Source organism: Carlito syrichta, unplaced genomic scaffold (genome assembly GCF_000164805.1).
Source record: "Carlito syrichta isolate Samal-C Ts95f unplaced genomic scaffold, Tarsius_syrichta-2.0.1 Scaffold284084, whole genome shotgun sequence".
In the NCBI taxonomy this organism is placed as follows: Eukaryota; Metazoa; Chordata; class Mammalia; order Primates; family Tarsiidae; genus Carlito; species Carlito syrichta.
Window position 1 is genome coordinate 67,710 of NW_007228180.1, and position 23,400 is coordinate 91,109.

At 36.8% G+C, this 23,400-nt stretch overlaps 1 protein-coding gene across 3 annotated transcripts in view; it reads left to right on the plus strand.

Annotated features, from left to right (window-relative positions):
- The window catches only part of VWA5A (von Willebrand factor A domain containing 5A), a 42,373-nt gene that overhangs the window by 9,389 nt on the left and 9,584 nt on the right, over positions 1-23,400 (plus strand). For all 3 annotated transcript variants that reach the window (XM_008052609.1, XM_008052608.2, XM_008052610.2), the window contains 8 exons: positions 8,133-8,299; positions 8,561-8,649; positions 8,855-8,999; positions 9,766-9,845; positions 17,498-17,612; positions 18,345-18,509; positions 18,763-18,863; positions 19,149-19,402. In XM_008052609.1, the coding sequence (XP_008050800.1) occupies positions 8,133-8,299; positions 8,561-8,649; positions 8,855-8,999; positions 9,766-9,845; positions 17,498-17,612; positions 18,345-18,509; positions 18,763-18,863; positions 19,149-19,402 (1,116 nt within the window). The remainder of the gene's footprint in view (positions 1-8,132; positions 8,300-8,560; positions 8,650-8,854; positions 9,000-9,765; positions 9,846-17,497; positions 17,613-18,344; positions 18,510-18,762; positions 18,864-19,148; positions 19,403-23,400) is intronic.

Consider the following 23,400-nt stretch of genomic DNA (forward strand, 5'->3'; position numbering starts at 1 on the left):
TCCTTGTAGGTTTCTCCAGTTTTTGCTGAAGCTAAAATAACATGAGAAAATGTATCCACAGTCACATGCAAATAAGACAATTTTCCAAATCTGGGAAAGTGAGTTACATCCATTTGCCATAGCACGGTAGGTCCCAGTCCTCGAGAGTTGACTCCTCCTGGAGCTGGAACAAAAGTGGGACAAGCTGGACAATTCTTAATGATTTGTTTAGCCGTTACCCTGGGTAAATGGAACTGATAATGTAAGGCAGTAGCATTTTGTTGATGAATTTTATGAGAAAGTTGAGCCTGAGTAACTGCCTCAGCCTCTACTGCAGCACACACAGTAGGCTTAGTCAGGGCTCAGCCAATTGATTGCCTTGGTGTAAAGGTCCTGGAAGACCAAAATGGGACCTAATATGGCCCACAAAGAACTGTTCCTTTCTATTATTAATCAGCGGCTGTAAATGAGTTAATAGTTCCAAAATTGTAGTTTTGTTGGTCGGGATAGAAGTTATTTCGATATGAGGAAACAATTCTGCAATATAACAAGAATCAGTGTATAAATTAAATCTTGAAAATTCTAGGGCAGTGAAGGTATACAAAATTGCCCTCAGCTCTGTCTTCTGGGCTGAGGATTTAGAGGTGTTCAGCACATGAGATTAATTATTAATAACTGCCACGGCTTTACCAGTAGATGAGCCGTCAGTAAACAGCAAAACTACCCTCTCAAGGGGGACTGAGGAACAGTTGCGAGGAAAAATTATAGGATTTTGTCTCATAAATTATAACAGAGAACTTTTAGGTAAGTGGAATAGAATTTGTCCTCTGTAATCAGTTAATGCTACCTGCCAATCGTTATTAGTTTGAAATAAAGTCTGAAATTGAAATTTATTATGAGGAACAATTATATTATGTACATTATGCTTAAATAATTCAACGCTTTTTTGTCTCCCCTTGGTTACAAGCAAAGCTACTAAATAAGGATAAGAAGCCAATATTTTTAAAGAAGTTATCGGTAGATGGAGCCATTTTATTGGTCCTTTCTGCCACAGACACCCTTTGGGAATATGGAGAGTGGCCAGAACAATTAAGTCCCAAGGCAAGTGGTAGTCTATTCTTTTCACCTTTTGAGACTCAATAGCCTTTTCCACAAGGGACAAGGCTTTTTTGGCTTCTGGTGTTAGACTTAGTTTAGAGTTGGTCCCTGCAAAATATTGAATAAAGGTTTTAAATCTGACGTGGTAATATGTAAATAAGATCTAATCCAGTTGATATCTCCCAACAGTTTTTGGAAATCATTTAAGGTCACCAAATGATCTTTTCGTAACTGCAAAGGTTGATGACTCACTGTTTGTGTGTTTAACACATGGCCAAGATATGTGAAAGGAGGATTGGTTTGAATCTTTTCAGGAGAAATTTTCGAACTGTAATCAGTGAGAGTAGTCACAGTTTCATTAAGGATCTCATGTAAAGAGGCACGATTTTCGTGAGCCAGCAAAATGTCATCCATATAACGGATTAAGTAGAGATTAGGATATTGGCTTCTAATACCTTGTAAAGCTGCATCCACATAATTTTGGCACAAGGTGGGGCTGTTTTTCTTACCTTGTGACAGGAGTGTCCATTGAAATCTTTAAAATGGTTGCTTTAAATTCTCAGAGAGTAAACTGAATGTAAATTGTTTACAATCCTCTGGGCTTAAAGGTATAGTAAAGAAACAATCCTGTAAATCAATAACTATAATATTAAAGTTAACAGGTATACTAATTCAGGCTGCAACTCTCCCATGGCTTCCATAGTAGCGTTAATAGCTCTTAAATCCTGTAAAAGTCTCCATTTACCAGATTTTTTCTTAATTACAAAAACAGGAGTGTTTCAAGGGCTAGTGGTTGCCACTCAGAGGGGCTAGTAGAAGGCTTTATATGACCAGCCTCTAATTGTTGTTAAACTAGTTTTTTTTTTTGAGTTGGAGTCTAACTCTGTCGCAAGACGGGAGTGCAGTGGCTGCTCCCAGCCACTGCAGCCTCGACCTGCTGGGCTCTGGCGATGCTTCCTCCTCAACCTTCCAAGTAGCCGGAATTACAGGCATGCGCTACCATGCCCGGCTGATTTTTTGATTTATTGTAGAGATGAGGTCTTGCTGCCCAGGCACGTCTCAAACCCGCAGGCTCAGGCAATCCACTCACTTCAGCCTCCCAAAGGTGCGGGATTACAGTCTGAGCCACCGAGAGTAAATTAGTTTTTTGACTGCCTTAAGCTTTTCTGTGGGCATGGGCCATTGTTCCACCCAAACCAGTTTGTCATCTTTCCAGGTAATCAGTCTTGAAAACAATGGCCCCTAAGGTAAATTCGAATAACCAATACCTGTTCTGCTAGTTTTCTTAGTTATTTGGACAGGCTCCTGTATTCGTTGCCTGTCTTTACCAAGTCCCTTAAAGGGATCATAGCCCATCTGCAGCATTTGTGCTGAGACTTTATCATTGGGGCTATACAAAAGCATGCCCATTTGTGAAAGAATATCTCTTCCCCATAATGTAAAGGGGATAGATGGAATAACAGGCAGGCAAAAGGTTCCTGAAGTCTTACTATCTGTCCAATTTAAAATCTGTGAACTTTGGCTACTGAGGGTACTTGACCAATGCCTATAAGTCCCGAAGGAGCCATACGAGTTGGCCATGAGGCAGGCCAATCTTTTCTGGCAATACAAGAAACATCGGCTCTTGTGTCTAACAAGCCTGTAATTTTAACTCCTTATATAAATAAATATTTTAGAGGTCTAGAATTAGTAACCTCCTGAACCCAAAAAGCAACATCACCAGAGTCAAATCCAGAGTCACCTCTAGGCAGGTTAGTTAAAGAAATTTTACCTGCTTTGTGATAAGGCAAGAACAGCAACTGGGCTATTCTCTGATCTTTGTTAAACTGCACTGTTTTGCTAGGGGGAGCAACAAGCACCTGATTTTCTCCGTAATCCGAATCTACCACTCCAGGAATAATGGAAATTCCTTGTAAAGATAAGGAACTTCTGCCTAATATTATACCCACTATTCCCTCCAGGAGAGGGCCCTTTACTCCCATAGGAATTGGGGTTACTAGAACGTCTGGAGTTAATATTGTTGTGGTGGAGGAACACAAGTCCAGTCCTGCGCTCCCTGGGGTGGCTCAGATTAGTTCTGCGATGGAGCAGAAGGAACGAATGGGTTCATGGTGGTGGCTGCACCCCTATTGTCATGTGGGGCCAAGGCTGGCCCCTCTGGAAGTTTTCCTGAGGTGGGGTGGCTTGCTGTTGGTTTAAAAGAGTGCTGTTTTTATGAAATTTAGCTAGGCATTCTCTAGCCCAATGAAAGCCTTTTTGGCATTTGGGACACAAGGTTTTTGGTCGATTAGCCCCAGTAAATGGCGACAGTGTACCATGTAAGCCGGCCATACCTTGCTTAGCCAGACAATCTCTGTTACTGTGTCCGACTTGGCCACAGTTAAAGCAAGACTGTAATGAGATATTCTTTTGCTTATTACTTATATATATATATATATATAACTTATATTATTTATATATTGCTTATATATATATTGCTGATATTACTTATTTTACTTATATTACTTACACATTACTTATATGCTTTTGCTTATATTATATTGCTCATATTACTTATATATTTTTGCTTATTATTGCTTGAGCTCCCTGCATTCCTATAAGAAAAGGAAAAGTGTAACTAAGTCCAGGATTTATTATTATCAACTTTTAAAGGAAAACCTTAGAAAGAGGTGCAGTAACATTATTAGGATATTTCTGCTCATGATATTTTAACATTTCGTCCTCCAATTCAGCCTTATTTTGTGAAGATAACTTGTCATCCTGTTAAGGAGGTGCCGAAGCAGCGGTGAAAAGGAAAGTTTCCTCATCATCATCATTGTTAGAGGCCTTTTTGGAAGGAAATTTCTCATAATCATGCTGTGGATTTAAAGCATTTTAAATTAACATTGTTCCTGTACAAAATGTAGAAAATGAGCTAGATTAGAAGAAGAAGCTTTAGCTCCATGTTTAGACAAAGTATTCATTAAGATACTGATGAACATTTTACGTTCCTTAGATTTGCTCTGGTCAATGATTAGATCATGGCTCTGGCTTCACAAAAACTTTGCTTACTCGTCCTCACTCTGCCTGTCTCTACAGAGGGTCTGTAGCACCCTGGGTAAGATCCTAGCTGCCCTGAAATGAGAAAAAAGCTTACCTTTCCAGGGCCCCACGTTTGGGTGCCAGTTGTGAGGGGCCAGCCCCTGCAGAGAGATTTAGGGTGTCCTTGGAGGTGTGGCAGCATCAGCAATTATTCTGGAGAAATAGAAAGAGAAGGGGAGAGAAAGAAAGAGACTGAACTCTGTCTAGTGCAGAAGCCGTTTAATGGGACAAACCATAAGCCTTTTATCCTAAAGTTTCACAGGCAAAATCACAAGATTTTCACATGAACACAAAGCCAGCTGGATGAGGGGTGTCCCTCACCCACCAGGTGTTTCCTCAAACATAAGGAAGGACAATCCCAATATTATTTCACTGTTCCTTATGCTTGGTTAATGTTCCTCAAAAGACAATATAACAATTCTAACATCATAATATTCTAATAATCAATAACTTCTAAAGCTTATGCATATACACCTAATGACTAACTTAAATCCTAATACCTTTCTATTCTGTGCTAATTTACCTGTACCATAGAAACTCTTAATTATAGCTCAAACCAGTTCCTAAAGAATGTGGCCCAGTCCAATGATCATGCTGGGCCATTTCTAGGAACAATTGATTACAATCTCTTAACACAATGGCTATTTTAAAATGCTATATATCTATCTTAATGTCTATAAAAGTTTCTAATTCCTAATTCTAATATATAAAGCTGATCATCAGCAATAAAGCTTCTAAAATAAAACCCAAATACAAACTATGAATTGTACTAAAGCCAAAACTATAATAGTAGAAAAATAGGAACAATGAAATTTCTAAAGTTAGCTGTATTCTATTAAATCTCAAAATATCATGTTTGATCATGCTTGAACTAACATAATTCACTAATATAGCATAACCTATTCTACAGTACTTTTTATGAATAAAATAAATTCAATTTCTATAATAAGTAGAAAAAACCTACACTAATTGTAGCTTAAAAACCCGGTTTAAAAGAATGCAGCCCAGTCCAAAGTAGACACTGGGCCCTCAGGAATGTGGCCCAGTCCAAAGTTCGTGCTGGGCCATTTCTGATAACTCTAGATAATCATCTATACCATCTAAAGCTGAAAACAGCTCTCCAAATGTGTATACTAATTCTACAGATATACTTTTAAATCTTATAAAGAAGCTTGTATCATATATAAGGCTCCCGAATGTGACCTGAGTTTGAACTGTAATTGATTGAAAGGCCAAAACCACAGTCTGTGAGAAATGGGAACAGTGGATCCGTAGAGTTAGCCATGCCTGTCGTACTCTCGAAGTTTCAAGCTTAGATCATCCAAGTCCCTGCTAGTGGGACATGCCAAACAGCAGAAAGGGAAGAGGGAATGGGCCATCAGCTCCTGAACTCATCCTAGTGGTCTCAGGGTCTGCAGCCTGCCTGGATCCCCAATGCTCAGGCGTGCCTCTATGGCCGGTTCCCAACAAAGGTCATTTGAAAGGCTCCCAGCCTCAACCAGGTTTGCTATAACCAGCTCCTTTTCCACAAAGCTCCATGCTCTGTCTTTGTATATGTTATCAGTCTTGTCCTTTCTTGTTGGCAAGTCTCCCCTTGGGTACCCATGAAAAACTCCCACAATAGTGATATGATCTTCATTCAGGATTATTTTAAAGGACTATTTCCACTAGTAAGAGATTTATAATGTTGGCTCTTAAAAGCTAAAGATTGAGATCACAGTCCTTTTTCTTCTAAGAAGATCCCTTGGCCCCCATGCATATTTTCTTTCTTCCTTCCTTCCTTCCTTCTTTCCTTCCATCCCCTTCTTTTTTCCCCTCCCTCCCTCCCTTTCTTCCTTTCTGTATTTATTATAAAGTTGTGGGGTACAAGTGAGGATTAACTACATAAGTAGGCTGTATGCAGGTGAAGTATGGATTTTTAGGTGGCCCTCACTTTCCTTGGTGGTGGCCCGGTTCCCTTTGTGTTGTCACGTGCCCGCCACCCTCTTTCCTCCCAACTTCCTTCCCCTAACAGTGCCCAGTGACTGCCAATCCCACCCTTGTGTTAATGTGACAATGTTCAGGGCCAACCTATGAGTGAGAACATGTGATATTCAGTTCTCTGTTTCTGTGATAGTTCACTTAGTATGATGGTCTCCAACTTCTTCTGCAGGTTTTCTGTTCACCAGGGCTCTGTAGGCCATAAGGGGGACATCAGGGATAGCCTTTATCAGTCTTGTGAATCTCTTCCAGCAGGGCTGCTCAAGTCTTGCTCACAGGTCATGTATTTGGTCAAGGTGACTTACTGTTCTCATCTATGCAAGAAAGCAAGTGACAACCGTAAGTGGCAGCTTAGCTCACTTAAACCATGTAGAGTTCTGCCAAAGGAAGCATAACACTACACAATGAAAACACATTATTTTTTACAGTCTTAAAATTGATGTACTTACTATATTAAGAACACAATGTCTTTTTAAAATTAAATTAATGATTTAATAAAAATATATAAAGTATAATTTAGAAATAATTATAAAGTTGTTATTAAGAGCTTAATCTGAGCTGAATTCTAGACCAAGTTCCTGAAGTGTATTATATTACTTAACCTTTAAGTGAGATAGGAATGGCTCCCTTGATTTTTCAAATGAGTAAACTGAGGCTAACAAGTGGAGGAGCTAAGGTTTGGAATACCTCATTAAAAAATAAAAAAGCAGAGACTCATGGAAGTGAAAATAATTTGAGCCAGGATGATACTATAGTAGATAATCTACATGTAGTGCTTACTATTTACCTGGCATTGGTCTAAACAAGTTAGATTTGTTAACTCACATCATACTCATGGAAACCTTTCTGACTTCTTGGCAGTGCCAGACCCATTTTAACTAGCTGTCTCTCAGAATGGGAATCTGCCTTGCCCATCAAAAAAAAAAAAAAAAAAAAGGAAAGAAAGAAAAGAAAAGAAAACCTACTCTTTCATTTTATATCAAGACATCTGCACTATGTAAATGTTATTTTGAATTAGTGTTCTATCAAATATTTGTTGAGTCACACTCATTTTATTTAGAAAGCAGTTTTGTTACTGGAGTATCTCATGGGTAAGAGGTTAAACTAAGCCAGGTCAGATGGTCATACTGAATCCCAGGGCTACTGAGAATACAAACTCATAATCCTGGAATCTAATAATGGAATTTAGTTCTATATTCTCCTATTCTCTGAACTGTAAAGCTCAAGTTGATATAACAACCCATTCTAATTTTATCTCTGTCTCAATACTAGCATTTCAATTCATGCATCAGCCTTCACATTCTCTGGAAAATAGTCTAAGCTATGGCTTTGGCAACTTGGCCATGTAAACTAGGCTTCTGTAGTCTTCCCCACCCCATTGTTTGGCTGATGCTATTAGAGTCCAACACAAATCCCAGTGCTTCCCTTTCCTCAGGGTACTATCAGTGAGTGCTTCATATCCAAAGCAGACAGACTTACCTTGGTGCATATAATACTTATGCTACATTCAATTCTTGTAAAATTTTCAACCTAAAAATTGTCCACATAAATATCACTTTTTCAAATCTTTAATTAACAGCTTAAACAGGAACCCATGTGATAAATTTCCCATTGATTTGATTTGAAGAGAAGGTTTGCTTCTTTAGATAAACGTGTTTGATTCTTTCGACAAATGCTGGAAAATCTTTACCTAATGTGTTCCACTCAGTTACTTAGCTCCCAGGAATCTTCTGTTCATTGACAATATTCTAATGATTTCTTATGCTTTCTAATCTCTACCCTTTTTCTTCTCTTGCATATCTTTTTTGCTTTTGTCTCATATGTTTATAACTCACCTCAAACTATTTACAATCATAAATACATAATGATCAAACGTCGTGTTTAGATTTGAATTTTCTCAGCTCGCTATTGAATTCACTACCATTGATTCTTGGGGCCTTTAGGGTTCTTGAGTTCCTTTTTACCTTAACAGCATCTTTATCCTTTCTGTGCAGGTTGTTTGATGGGAAATCCATCTGCAATGGTGAGTTTCTATCCAAATATCCCAGAAGCTCAGTCACCAAATACCTGTGGAGAGTTTGTCTTCCTCATGGACCGCTCAGGAAGTATGCAGATGCCCATGAGTAAACAGGATACTCAGTCACGCATACAGGCAGCCAAGGTAAAACTAGTTTCTTTCTTTTTCTGGGTCACACGCTCAAGTGAGGATGAGTCTGAGGGATTAAGTTAGGGCCCATTTGGAGCTATAGGTCTGTTTCTTACCTGAGTTACAGCAGGCATGACCACTCTGAGGCTAGTCTTGTAATATAAGAAGGCTCACGGGGGTGTTGATGACTTATACCTTTAAGAGTTAGACAGGCGGAGTCTGTGTGTTGGGAGAATCCTTTCTCAATCTGTCTCTCCATACTACCCTTACCTTCAGGAAACATTGATTTTGCTGCTGAAGAGTTTGCCTATAGGCTGTTATTTCAACATCTATGGATTTGGCTCTTCCTATGATGCATTCTTTCAGTAAGTTTCTGGAAAGGCCATAGAAAGTGCAAAATGATACTTTAAAGAAAGAGACTAGTTTATTAAAAAGTTTACTGCAGAATTGACTTTGGCATTGGGGATTTCAGGTAAGATTGACTTTTGGTGGAGGTCTCTCAATTCAGGGATTCAACACTGGGCAATGCCAAGCAGCCATCATGTAACTGAGTGTGTTTGTTTTTTTCAGGGCGAGTATGAAGTACACTCAGCAAACCATGGAGGAGGCATTGGAGAAAGTTAAGCTTATGCAGGCAGATCTAGGGGGCACCGAAATCTTGGCACCACTCCAGAATATTTACAAGGGACCCTCCATCCCAGGTCACCCCTTACAGGTAAGAATTGGAACAGAGCTAACAGAAGGAACACAGGGGGTGAAATCTCTGTTCAAGAATCTATACCCCTGAGCTTCATTGCCAGATTGATGAATAGTGTTTGTAATTCAGACTTTTATTATTATTATTACTATAATAATAATAATAATTGTCATTATCTTGAGTTAGGATCTCACTCTGTCACCCAAACTGGAGTGCAGTGTCATTATGGCTCAGCACAGCCTCAACCTCCTGGACCGAGGTGATCCTTCCTCCTCAGCCTCCCAAGTAGCTGAGACTACAGGTACATGCCGCCACATCTGGCTATTTTTTGATTTTTTGTAGAGACGAGGGCTTGCTATCTTTTCCAATCTGTTCTTGAACTCTTGGGTTTAAGCAATCCTTCTGCCTTGGTCTCTCAAAATGCTGGGATTATAGGCGTGAGCCACTGTACCCAGCCTGAGTCTTTTATTAAATAATAAAAAAGAAAAAAAAAGACAAGAGGCATTTTTCTTCTTAATTCCATGCTGTGGATGATGGAAGTTCTTTTGTAGAGTGCCATAGACGCTTAGATGAAGCTAGGAGGAGGAGATGCTGAAATTCCCAGGGTTTGAACAGACCATGTGAGAATGTGATCCTAGTGACAGTGGAACATTGGAGATCTTATGCCTGTTTGAAGAGGCATCAGAGCCTCTGAAATGAGACTATTGGGTTTTTAAGGGTAGATCCTAATTTCTTAAAATGAATTTGAGAGAGACTTGATGAACTTTTTTGTTTGTTTGTGTAGCTTTTTGTCTTCACAGATGGGGAAGTTACTGACACATTTAGTGTAATTAAAGAAGTTGAGATCAACAGCCATAAACACAGGTATGAAGAAAATGTTATTTCTGGGTGACTGGACCCAAGTAGTGTCACAAAGAATTTAGTACTGCATGACTCAAGTGTTGACATTCCTTGCAGAGGACAGAATGGTTTCAGAATTTTAGTTTTACCAGATGATAATTTATTTCTCTCTATTAAAATTAATATTAGTTTTTCAAATAATATAAACAACACAGCAAAATCATTCTCTCTTATTCTTTCTAAATACAGTGGAACAAGACTTGAATAGTAAGATGCTAATTTTTTTTGCTATAAACATTTTTATCAAGGTAAAACATACAGAAAACTACACAAATAATAAGCATACAGCTAGATGAATTGTCACAATGAAGACACTTGTGCAATTGTTACAAAGATGAAAAACTAGAATGTTACCAAGACCTCTTCATCTCTACTCTTTTGCATCATGCCCTGTCCATCACTCTTAATTTATAGATTTCCTGACTTATAACACCCTGGGCTATTTGTGCTTGGTTTTGAATAAAAAATAAATGAGTTATATAGTATGTTTTTGTTTTTGTGTATATTGCTTCTTTTTTCTTTTAGCAGTATGTTGAGACATGCATACATATTTTACATATAGCCATAGTTAATTTTTACTGGTGTGGAAGAATGATCATAATGTATCTATTGATTCTAATGCTGGTAGACTTTGGTTTAGCTGTTAAAAATAATGTTTCTATGAGCATTCTTGTATTTATTTTATTATATTATAGACATGTGGGATACAGGTAAGGATTAACTACACAAGTAGGCTGCATACAGGTGAAGTTTGGGCCTCCAACTGGCCCTCACTTTCCCTGGTTTGGACCAGATACCCTTTGCGTTGTTACATGCCCCACTTCCTTCTTCTCTCCCCTGGTAGTGCCCAGTGACTGCCGATCCTTCTCTTGTGTAATTATGATTACTGTTCAGGTCCCACTATGAATGAGAACATGTGGTATTCAGTTCTTTGTTTCTGTGATAGATCACTAAGTATGGTGGTCTCCAACTCCAACCATTTTGCTGCAAAGTCCATGATTTTGTTCCTCTTTATGACTGTGTGATACTCCATCATGTATATGTACCACATTGTATTTTTGTACATGTATTTTTGTACGCACATACAAGTATATGCATATATATGTATTTATATGCATGTAAATTTCCTTGGGTAGACAGAATTGTGGAATTTCTGGGAAGTGCCAAGCAGTTTTCTAAGTTATTGTACTAATTTAACTTATACCATCATTATAGAAGAGCTCTAATTGCCTCATTTCCTATCTAAAATTTTGTAATTGCTTGTCTTCAAATTTTAGCCAATTTTGTGTGTGTATAACGGTATCTTAAAATGGTTTTAAGTTTTCCTAATGACTAATGAAGTTGAGCACAATTTAATATTTATTGGCCAATTGGATGTCCTCATTTGTAATGTGCCTTCAAGTCTTTTTTCTATTTTAATTAGTTGTTATTAGATCAATTTTCTTTTCTGTTTTATAGTCCATTCTTTAACCTGAATACAAGCAATTTGTTAACTGTATGTTCTAGAAACATCTGTATTTTCTTACTCAGTAGCTTGCCTTTTTACTTTCAGTGTATTTGAGAAATAGTTGTTCTTAATGTAAATGTTGTCCTTTTTTGTGTGTATTTTCCTTTATGATTAGTATCTTTTTATGTCCTGTTAAAAATGTTTTCCTTCCCAGGATCATAAAGATATTTTCTTTTTGTTATTTTCAAGAAGTTTTATTTTATCTTTTATGTTTAGATCTATATTTCACTGGGAATTTACTTGTGTGTATTGTATGATATTGGAGTCAAGTTTAATTTTTTTCCCATGTGGATATCAAATTGACCATATACCAGTTATTGAAAAGTTTTTCCTTTCCTCACTGATGTACAGTGCCATTTTTATCACAAAGAAGCATCTGTATATGTGTGAATTGTTTCTGGTTCCTCTGTTCCATTGTACTGATCTATATATTCATCTAGACATATGCCAATACTACACCATATAAAGTAATGTAGCTTTATGATAAATCATTATGTACAATAGGGTAAGTCCTCAGCTTTATTTTCTTAGTTATCGTGGACTCGAAGTTATACCAGTCTCCTATACTGGGCTTTATATTGGCTTGTCAGTTTTTACCAAAACAAAACAAACAAAAACTTGTTGGAATATTGAATAAAATTGCATTGACTTTGTTAAATTAATGTTGGGAGGATTTAGTATTAACTATATTGATCATTCTAATCTACATCCTTTTATTTATTTTGGTCTTTCTTGATTTCTCAAAATATTTGTTTCCAGTATTCTATTTAGAAAATTTAAACCTTCAGGAAAGTTGCAAGAATAGAACAATGGACACTCATTTACCCTTCACCCAGGTCTACTGGTTGTCTACCTTTACCTTTCAATTGCTTCACCTTTTTTTTTTGTGTGTGAAATATTTGACCACAAGGCACAGATGTCATAATTCTCCATATATAAATGGTTATGCTCTCATCTTCTAAGAACACGGACATTTGGCTAACTCACATAAAACTGTTAAATTCAGGACATTTAAAGTGGAGATAATGTTATTATCTAACTACAGGCTATATCTGCCAATTTTTCTTTGAATCCTTTAATAGTTTTATATATATCCTTTATAGTTTTTATTTCTTTGTTTGTTTTGTGTTTGTTCCAAGAACAAATCCAAGAATGAGTATTTTATTTAGTTGCTATTTCTTTTTAGTTGTCTTTACTCTGGAATAGTTTCACAGCTTTTCATTTTCTTTGATGATCGACATTTTGAAATAGTACTAGCCAGTTATTTTTGTAGAATTTCAATTTGTGTTTGTGTGACTACTTTGTTAAAGGTAGTATCTAACAAGTAACTTTCATATTTTGTAAACATCTTGTTCTCAATGTTTACTTGGTAGTTTTTAGCATTTATTGGTGATTATTGCCCAGGTCAGTTATTACTATTAGTGGTTACAAAATGGTGATTTAAGAATTTTGTCAGCTTTTCCATGTATTAGTTGGGATGCTACTGTAAATAAAAGATTTTTTTCCTTCCTCCCTCCCTTGCTTCCTCCCACCATCCTTCCCTCCCCTCCTTCATTCGTGTCTTTCTCCCTTCCTTTTGTTATATCAATATGTACTCTTGGACTCTTTCACTATTTTTCAATGTGTTAAGATATATAGCTCTCACTATTCATTTATAGTCTCACAATTTTGAGATTTGACCAGTATGAGCCCTTTTAACTTGCTCTTATGTCTTTTTCACATCTTTTTGCATTATGAATGCTTCCTTTCTAACAGTGTTTCAGACTCAGTCATACTTTTCCAGCCCTGCAGTCAGCTATGTCTTCTAGAAGCCCTATTGAGTTTTATGAAAACAATAAATAGAAATTAATATTTGAGTGTTCGATGTGTTGTTTACTATGAGGCTGTTATTGATTCTAGGCATTTTCAGCTGATAGAACTGGCAAATGTTAGAAAAACAACATCAGTGAATTTTTACTGATGCTCCTGTTTCAGAGATAACAATGTAGCATTCTTTCTCTTTTTTCTCTAATTGCCTATTTGTGTCTTCTTACCTCCATGGTAAGAAACCTAGTTTCTGAACTCTTGGATTCAAGTGATCCTCTCCCCTCCCCCCCCAAAAAGAAACCTAGTTTCCCACAAAAATCAATAAATTCACAAATTTCCTCAATCTATCATTAAGTAGTCTGCCCTTATCTATGGGGGATACATTCCAAGCCTCCCAGTAGATGCCTGAAATCACAGGGATTACTGAACCTGTATATACTGTCTTTTCCTATATGCATACTTATGATAAAATTTAATTTATAAATGATGCACAGTAAAAGATTAACAGCAACTATTAATAAAATAAAACAAGTAAGTAAAATAAGGGTTACTTGAACACAAACACTGCGATACCATGACTGTCGATCTGATAACCCAGACTACTACTAAGTGATTGACATGTAGATAGTGTAGACAGATTATCAAAAAGAGGATTCGTGCCCTGGTTGGGGCAGAGCAAGATGGTACAAGATTTCATCATACTACTCAGAACAGTGTATAATTTAAAACATATGAATTGTCTATTTTGGGAATTTTTCATTTAATATTTTCAGACTGTAGGTAACTAAAACTGCTGTATGTGAGACCTCAGATAAGGGAAGACCTGTACACACAAAATCACTTTGTTATATTTTACAATAATTCTCTGTGTCGAAGTATTCATGCATTTTTATTAACTTTTTCCCTAGGTATTCAATTCTATTTTAAATAATTTTTTTTTTTTTTTTGAGTTGGAGTCTCACTCGATCACCCAGACTCCCAGCCACCGCAGCCTCGCCTGCTGGGCTCCGGCGATCCTTCCACCTCAGCCTTCTGAGTAGCCGGAATTACAGGCATGTGCTACCATGCCCGGCTGATTTTTTGATTTATTGTAGAGATGAGGTCTCGCTACCCAGGCGGGCTCAGGCAATCCACTCACCTCAGCCTCCCAAAGGCACGGGATTACAGGCTGAGCCACCAAGCCCGGCTTAAATAGTATTTTTAAAATAATTTTATTTACTGGATGTTTGTATATAATTTCAATAGTTTTTTTTACTTTGACTTTGTATTTAATAATCTTAATTTAGGTATTAGTTCAATTATGTATCTGTTGATTCATTTAGATTTTTCTCTAGATAATCATGTTTGTAAAAAATACCAATTTTATTTTTTCTTTTCAATTCTTATTTTTAAAATGTTTCCTCCTTTCTCAGTGTTTCACAAGAGGACCTCTAATACAAATCTGTATAGCTAGCATTCTTACCTTATTTTGGACTTCAGAGGGAACATGTTCAACATTGTACCATTAAGTATGGTATGATTAAGAGAATTCCTTTTATTTCTGTTTTGCGATTTCTTTCCTCTTTCTTTTTTGAATAATGAATATTATTAAATTCCATCAAATGCATTTTATGCTTCTGTTGAGATGAATGTATGATTTTATCCTTTATTCTTTTAAAGTGTGCATCATAATGATTATTATTATTGTTAAATTATTATTAAATGTTAGACCCACCATGGATTTCTGGAATAAACCAAAAGTAGTGATATATTTCTTCTTTTGTATAGTTTTTATTCAGCTGACTAATAATTGTTTAGGATTTTGAAACTTTTACCACAGGAAATATTGGTATATATTTCTGTTCCTGATAATGTCTTGTCAGGTTTTGGTTTCAGTGTTATGCTAGTATCATAACTAATGAGCTATGAAAGTTGCCTTTTTTCTGTTCTCTGAAAGATTTTCTTTCTTAAATGTTTATTAGAATTTACCAGTGAAGCCATCAGAGCCTGGAGACTTTTTGTGGAAAAGTTTTTTTTTTAACTATTCATATTTTCAAGTGTTCTTGTTTTTTATAGAAGTTTATATATTTTAACTAAATTTTCAAATTTCTTTGCATTAAATTGTCCATGATACTGCCTAACAATGTTACTAAATTTTGTAGAACACGTAGTGATACTACTTTTCATTCCTGATCTTGGTTATTCGTGCCTTTTTTCTGTTTCTTTCCTTGCCCAAGATATTTATCAATTTTAATAATGTTTTTAAACACTACCACTTTTGGGTTTGTTGATAGTTTGTTGATACTCTCTATTGGATGAGTGTTTTCTCTTTTATTGTAACTGCTCCTATCTTTATTATTATTTTTTTGTTTTACAACACTGGGTTTATTGGCAGTGGTTTTTCTTATATCTTGAGATTGATGCTTAGGTAACTGATTTTTAGATTTTTTTTCCTGAAGTGTGTATTTAGAGCTATTCATTTAAGCATATCTATAGCTAAATGCTAAATTTAGATATATCATTTGCCATTGGCATTCACTTAAAAATATTTTCTAATTATCATTATGATTTCTTTTATAAGCCTATGTAGTAATGTACAGTGCCTAATTTCCTAATATTTGAGGATTTTCTATTTTTCATTAGTTGTCAGATATTTTAAATAAAAAATTATAGAAATTATTTGAGTGTCTAGATGACATCTTCCCTTTGCTTCTGATGGGTTCCTCAACCAGGTACAGATAGTCTTAATTCAGTTAAGGTGTAATGAACATCAATGATTGTGATGGCTGATCTATTTCTGATTCGTGTCTATCCCTAGGGTAGTCCTACAGGGTTCTATCTAAAATCCTGAGGTGCTTACAAGAGTAACCCCCCCCCTTTGAAAAGCCTGTATTGCTATTTTTTTCTACCTGTGTGTAACTGCTTAGCTTTTAAGCCACCCGTTTTGTACTTGGCACTTACTTCAAAAGGTAAAGGGACACCAGATGCTAGGTTCATTTCCCTTCTCTCCCAAGTCTGAGCCCATAGATTTTTTTATTGGTAGTCCTTTGATGTCGTCATACAAATTATTAAAAATATTGTATACAGCTTGTATGAAGACAAATTATTAAAAATATTGTATGCAGCTTTTCTAGTTCTCTACCGGCTTGAATCAACGTATTCTGATATTGCTATGAGCAGAACTTTCCTACTGTGTTATTTTAAGTCAGAAGTCATTTATTTCACTTTTAGTTCTTCTGCTTGCCTGCTGTTTGGCCAAATCATCTAACTTCTGTAAACCTTAGTTTCCTCACTTGAAACAGAGATACTAAAAGTACTCACATATAGGTTTATTGTTAAAAGAGTGTATCTAAATAAAGTGTTTGATACAAAGTAAGTGCTATATGAAATTTTGCTATTATTATAATTGTTATTTTGATTTTTATTATTATCCGTATTTGGTACTTTAGTTTGTTCTAAGCATATACTTAACCATCAGTAAATATTGTTTAGTTTTGGTTTTATACAAAAAAAACATTTAGAATATACATAAGAGTACTTTATAACATAGTCTGTAGTTCAAAGATCATGTTAGAAATATAAAGGTGGTGGTATCAAGATGCTGGCATGCTATGGTATTTAGGGAGCATTATTATAGGAAGCTTACCACACTTGGAAGTCTGGTTCTTAGTTTTCTAAGTGTAGAGCATTGATCTTAATGCTGATGTCACTAGTCTTAGAAATGATGATTCACACACTAATCTAACTCAAAAGAGACCAAGAATCTCCGTCATGCCTTCTAAAATTTACTATATTAGCATTGCTCATGCATTCTTTGTTTATAAGCATTTTTATTGAGAAAATAAATTATGGTTAAGAAACTATTTGGTGCACATGGACTAAGGCAGAAAATACGGGAGGTACATTTTCTTGCCCTGAGAATGGCCTTACCAGGGCAGGTGTGGTACCAGAACAATGTTAGGCAGGCACTGGTTTTCCAGGGGAATCTTATAGTTAGATAGACCAGTGTTCTAGTGACATCTCCAGAATTTAGCAAGTGTGTGATATGGGACAGATTTTTAAAATTCTCTGGCCTTCAGTTTTTTATCTGAAAAATGAATCAGAAGCCTGCTTATTAGAGAGTATGGTGATGATTACATTTCATCATTAATTTAAGGCATTTTTATTGCTCCTAAAATGTAAAGTAGCCTCAACAAATGGTAGCTATTACAATTTTAGTCAGAAAATAAAACTATCTCTTTATGCATTTGCAACCATTTTGTGTTAATTTTATGCTTTCACCTTTTAGTGTGCGTCTCTAACCTCTGTCCTTTTACTATTGCAGATGTTTCTCATTTGGTATTGGAGAAGGTGCCTCCACCAGCCTAATAAAAGGCATTGCCCGAGTTTCAGGGGGCGCTGCCGAATTTATCACAGGCAATGACAGGATGCAGTCCAAGGTGAGGAGCAGGCTTTGTGTCCAGAGGTGGGACAGGGTGGCTGACACTGCAAGGATAGGGGCAGCAACTTCCTCTAGAATGTCTTTCTTATGTCCCCAAGGCCTTGGGCTGTATTAGGAGGGCTACTTTTGGCCTCATGTAAAATGGGCTCACTGTAGTATCTGGAGAAATTACTTGTGGACCCAGTAGCTACAAGCCCAGAGATGAGATGCTGAAAGAGATTGGAGCCTTTGTATTTAAGACCAAAGAGAGAGAAACTAAGAGATTTGGCTTTCATGATTGAGAGTCTAGGGCTGTGCTTAGGACCTCTTGGTATTGTATCCTATCCTCCATGCAAAGAATGCAAAGAAAAGGAGAAAGAACAATTGTGCCATGTCTAATAGATTGGAAAAGTAGTAAACTGCTATCCCATGTGATTAGTCTGCACAAAGAGAAGACATTTCTGGCTATATTTCTAAGCTCTTCTCTCCAATTATGCTGTCTCTTATCTAATCCCCTTCTTGTATTCCAAACATTTTCTTTATTCACATTTATATTATTAAGTATTTCAGCTTCCTCATGTGTGAAAGCAAGAGAAGAAATAATGCCCATTTCCAAGTACAGTATTAAGGAGTAGTCCTGTCATGTATTATATTGCATAGCACTTGATGCATAATAAATATTTAGTTAATTAGTAGCTATCATTGTCAGTATTATTTGTTTGTTCTTACTGTGTTCTCTTTCTTTCATTAGGTTCTTAGAACTCTGAAGCAGTCTCTACAGTCTGTGGTAGAAAATGTCTCCCTGAGCTGGGATTTGCCTCCTGGCCTGTCTGCGAAAATGCTTTCCCCAGAGCAGACTGTTATCTTTCAGGGTCAGAGGTTAATCTTCTATGCCCAGTTGACTGGTATGATGCCAGTAAGTTCCCATTCTTATTTGTTCCTATAGTTGGAGTAACTACCACACTGACAATTTCATTAAAGCTGGTAGGTGGATTTGAATCTCAGCAGACCAGTCTATCCTCTTCTTCATTGTTTCAGGTCTCTGGTTTCCTGGGCTACTTGATTACTTGTCAGTGATTTTAATGTGTTATATTGGGGAGCTGCTTCCATTCTGATCCTTCTCTTAGTGACTCTTTCTTTCATCTCTTCTCCTCTTCTCGAATTTGTAGCCAGCAGGGACAACAGGAGAAGTATGCCTCAAATATACACTCCAGGGCAAGAGTTTTGAAGACAAAGTAACATTTTCTCTCCAACCCAAACCTGATGCCAAGTGAGCATTCATAGTTTTCTTTTGCCTTTTTCTCTATTACCCCTCCCTCTCCTACTTCCCCTCCCCCCCCTTCTCTGCCATTCTTGAGGGTTGAAGAATCCTTCTCTTAATCCTGGGCACAATTGTAATTGTTTCCCTACAATCATCTTTTATTTTTAAGTTACCCAAGTTGTATCTCTCCCTTATCTGACTTTTTCTTCCCCCTGCTGTTTTTAACTTTTAAGAGCCCTGAGTAACTGGCATATAGATATTTTCCCCTAAATTACAGGATTTTTTTTCTTTCAGCTTCACCATTCACCGCCTTGCTGCCAAGTCCTTGCTCCAGACCAAGGATATGGGCTTCAGGGAGACCCCAGCAAGCGATAAAAAAGATGTGCTGAACCTCAGTCTTGAGTCGGGAGTAATAAGCTCCTTCACAGCCTTTCTTGCTATCAACAAGGAGCTCAACGAGCCAGTTCAGGGGCCACTGACTCGGAGGGACATTCCAAGGCCAATTCTGGCTAGTCCTGTCTTGCGGGCATCAGGAACAGCTAGAATTGGTGAGTTTTAGTCCATTCAAACTAATACAGAAACATGTAGACTATCTTAGCACATTATTTAAAGGAAAAGGTTGTGAGATATTCTTAAGTTGCCTTTTTTCTTTGCTCCTTCACATTTAGGATTTCTGGATAGTGTTAAACTTTTCTATCTCAGGGAATTAGAATATATGCCGTTGGCAACGAGATTTAAAATAATCTAAGAGAAAAGAAGCAAACATTAAAACACAGAAGATGCACCTAAGCATTGAGTAATCAAACTGCTTAATCTGAACTGATTTATTTTTTTATTGAGATAGAATTCACATAACATACAATTCACCCATCTAGTGTACCGTCCAGTTTTTTTTTTTAACATGTTCACAAAGTTGTGTCACCATTGTCTCAATCAAGTTTAAAACATTTTCATCACCCAAGAAATAAACTTTGTCACTATTAGCAGTCATTTCCTAAATCTCTTCCTGCCTAACCTCTCCTTCACTTTCCCAGCCTACCAGCCCTAGGCAATCGGTGCCTCCTTTCTATAGCTATATATTAGTCTGTTCTGGAATCTCCCCCGCTTCTATCTAACTGTATTTGTGTATCCTTTTACCAACATCTTCCCTTCCCTGCTCGCTGCTGATTATCTGAGCCTCTGGTAGCTACCATTGTACTCTGTCCTTTTTTTTTTTTTTTTTTTTTTTTTTTTTTGAGTTGGAGTCTCACTGGGTCGCCCAGACTGGAGTGCAGTGGCCGCTCCCGGCCACCGCAGCCTCGACCTGCTGGGCTCCGGCGATCCTTCCGCCTCAGCCGTCCAAGTAGCCGGAATTACAGGCATGCGCTACCACGCCCAGCTGATTTTTTTATTTATTGCAGAGATGAGGTCTCGCTGCCCAGGCGGGTCTCGAACCCGCGGGCTCAGGCAATCCACTCACCTCAGCCTCCCAAAGGTGCGGGATTACAGGCTGAGCCACCGAGCCCGGCTCCTGTCCTTTTATAAGATCAGCTTTTTTGGATTCCACATTGAAGTAAGATAATTAAGTATTTGTCTTTCTGTGCCTGACTTATTTCACTTAACATAATGTTCTCCGTGTTCATTCATGCTGTCTCAAATGACAGGAGTTCTTTTTGTATGGCTGAATAATGTTCCATTGTGTATATATATCACATTTTTATTATCGGTTCATCTGTTGATGCATACTTTGTTTTATTCTTTATCTTGACTATTGTGAATAGTGCTGCAATAAATATGGGAGTGCAGATATCTCTTCAACATACTGATTTCAGGTCTTTGGCTATCTACCCAGGAGTGGGATTGCTGCATCATATGATAGTTCTATTTTGAATATTTGTTGGGACCTCCATACAGTTTTTTGTAATGGTTATACTAATTTACATTCACAACAACAACGTTCAAGGGTTTCTTTTTCTCCATATTCTTGCCAACACTTGTTATTTTTTTCTTTTTTGATAATAGCCATTTTAACAGATATGAGGTGATATCTTATTGTGGTTTGATTTGTGTTTTCCTGATGATTAGTGATGTTGAGTGTTTTTCATAAATCTGTTGACCGTTTATGTCTTCTTTTGAGAAATGTCTATTCAACTCTTTTAATTTTTATTAGGGTTATTTGCTTTCTTGCTACTGAGTTAAGTTCCTTGTGTATTTTGAATATATTGTCAGATATTTGATTTGCAAGTACTTTCTCCCATTTTCTATGTTGTCTCTTCACTTTATTGATCATTTCCTTTTCTGTACAGAGCTTTTTAGTTTAATATAATCTGATTTGCCTATATTTTTGCTTTTGTTGCCTGTGCTTTTAAGGTTATATCAAAAACAGTTACTTCCCAGACCAATGTCATGGAGTTATTTTCCTTTCCCTATGTTTCCTTCTAGTACTTTCATAGTTTCAGGTCTCACATTAAGTCTTTAATCCATTTTGAGTTTGTTTTTGTATATGAGAACAGAAAAAGGTCTAATTTTATTCATCTGTATGTGTATATTTGTTTTTTCTACACCATTTATTGAAGAGACTTTTCTTTACTCATTGTTAGTTCTTAGCACCTCTGTTAAAAATTAGTAGGCTGCAAATATGTAGATTTATTTCTGGGCTCTCCATTCTGTTCTATTGGTCTATATGTCTGTTTTTATGCAAGTACCATGCTGTTTTGGTTACTACACAAGTATATTTTAAAGTCTGGTTGTGTGATGTCTCTAGCCTTGATTTTGTTTCGCTCAATGTTGCTTTGGCTTATTTTTATACTTTTATGGAAGTTGTAGGAATTTTGTTTTTGTGAAGAATGTCATTGGTTATTTTGATAAGGATTGTAATGATTCTATAAGTTGCTTTAGGCAGTATGGCCATTTTAACAATATTTATTCTTACAATCCATGAACAAGGGATATAATTTCATTTATTTGGGTCTACTTCAGTTTCTTTCATAATATTTTATAGTTTTCAGTATAGAGATCTATCACCTCTTGGTTAACTTTATTCCCAAGTGTTTTAATTATTTTTTAGCTATTGCAAGTGGGACTGTTTTATTGATTTCTTTTTCAGATAGTTTGCTATTTGTGTATAGCAATGCTATAGATTTTGGTATGTTGATTTTGTATTCTGTAACCTTACTGAATTTGTTTATTAGATTTAACAACTTTTTGGTGGAGTTGTTAGGATTTTCAAAGTATAAGATCATGTCATCTACAAAAAGGGACAACTTAACTTCCTCCTTTTCCATTTGGATGCCTTTTTTTTTTCTCTTGCCTTGTTGTTCTGGCTAGGTCTTCCAGTACTATATTGAATAGAAGTGGTGAAAGTGAACATCCTTGTCTTGTTCCTGATCTTAGAGCAAACATTTTTCCTTGTTCAATATAATATTAGCTGTGGATTTGTCATAGACTGTCTTTATTGTGTTGTGGTACATTTCATCTATACCTAATTTGTTGAGAGTTTTTATCATGAAGGGATATTGAACTTTGTAAAATAATTTTTCTGTGTCTATTGAAGTGATCATATAGATTTTGTCCTTAATACTATGACTGTGATTTGTGTTTATTTATTTCTGTATATTAAATCAGTTTTACATCTCTGGGATGAATCCCACTTGATCATGGTGAATGATCATTTTAATTTGCTTTTGGATACGGTTTGCTAATATTTTGTTAAGAATTTTGCATCTGTGTTCATCAGGGATATTGACCTGTAGTTTTATTTTAATTTAATTTTTGTTTTTGTGTCCTTGTCTGGTGTTGGTATCAGGATAATGCTAGGAAGCTTGATTTCAAGGGGTAGGGAGCTGCAGAAGCTCAGCTGGAGAATGCTGCACTACCATGTGTCAGTGTGGCAAAGGATCATGGACAGAGCAATGCAGTGATTACCGTCTCCTGAGTAGAATACATTCTAACAGTGGCTCCAGTTTCAAGGTGACACTTTGCAGTAGCACCTTGGATTATGGAGGGGGGTGGTACAACATAGTCTTCTTCTGTGGAGTAATGCAGTCGTGTGAATTCCAGAAAGCTTCCTAGAATGGGCTCAGGTCTTGTAGGGATTGTTGGATTCTCCTGTAGTAAAGGCTTCATGTGTCTGCAGGAGGGAAGGGAGATGCTGGGGACCTTTTGCTTAACTTTTCTCTGCAGGAAGCCTGATTCCAAGCTGACTCCAACTGGGGAGACTGAAGAGTGGTAGAGACAGGGTGTTTCCTTCCCTTCTCTATGTTGCCATCTGGAGTTTCTGTGCTCCACAGGGTTTATACCACTCCATTACTGTGTACTCCAGAGCTTGTTTTTAGACACTCTAGTCAGAATGTAGTTGTTTATTTGTTATTTTGGGGAGAGGGTGAGGTTAAACACCTCTAGTCAGCCATCTTGCTGATATCCTGCTCTATCTCCTTGATAATTAGATGGTTGATTGTCACACGGATGGTTGACGAACAGCCTGATAGTATTAGGGAATAGGTGCAAACTGCCAGGAGGGTCTCAGTCATAAACCAAAAGGGCCTGATTATAGAGATTAGGTGATTGG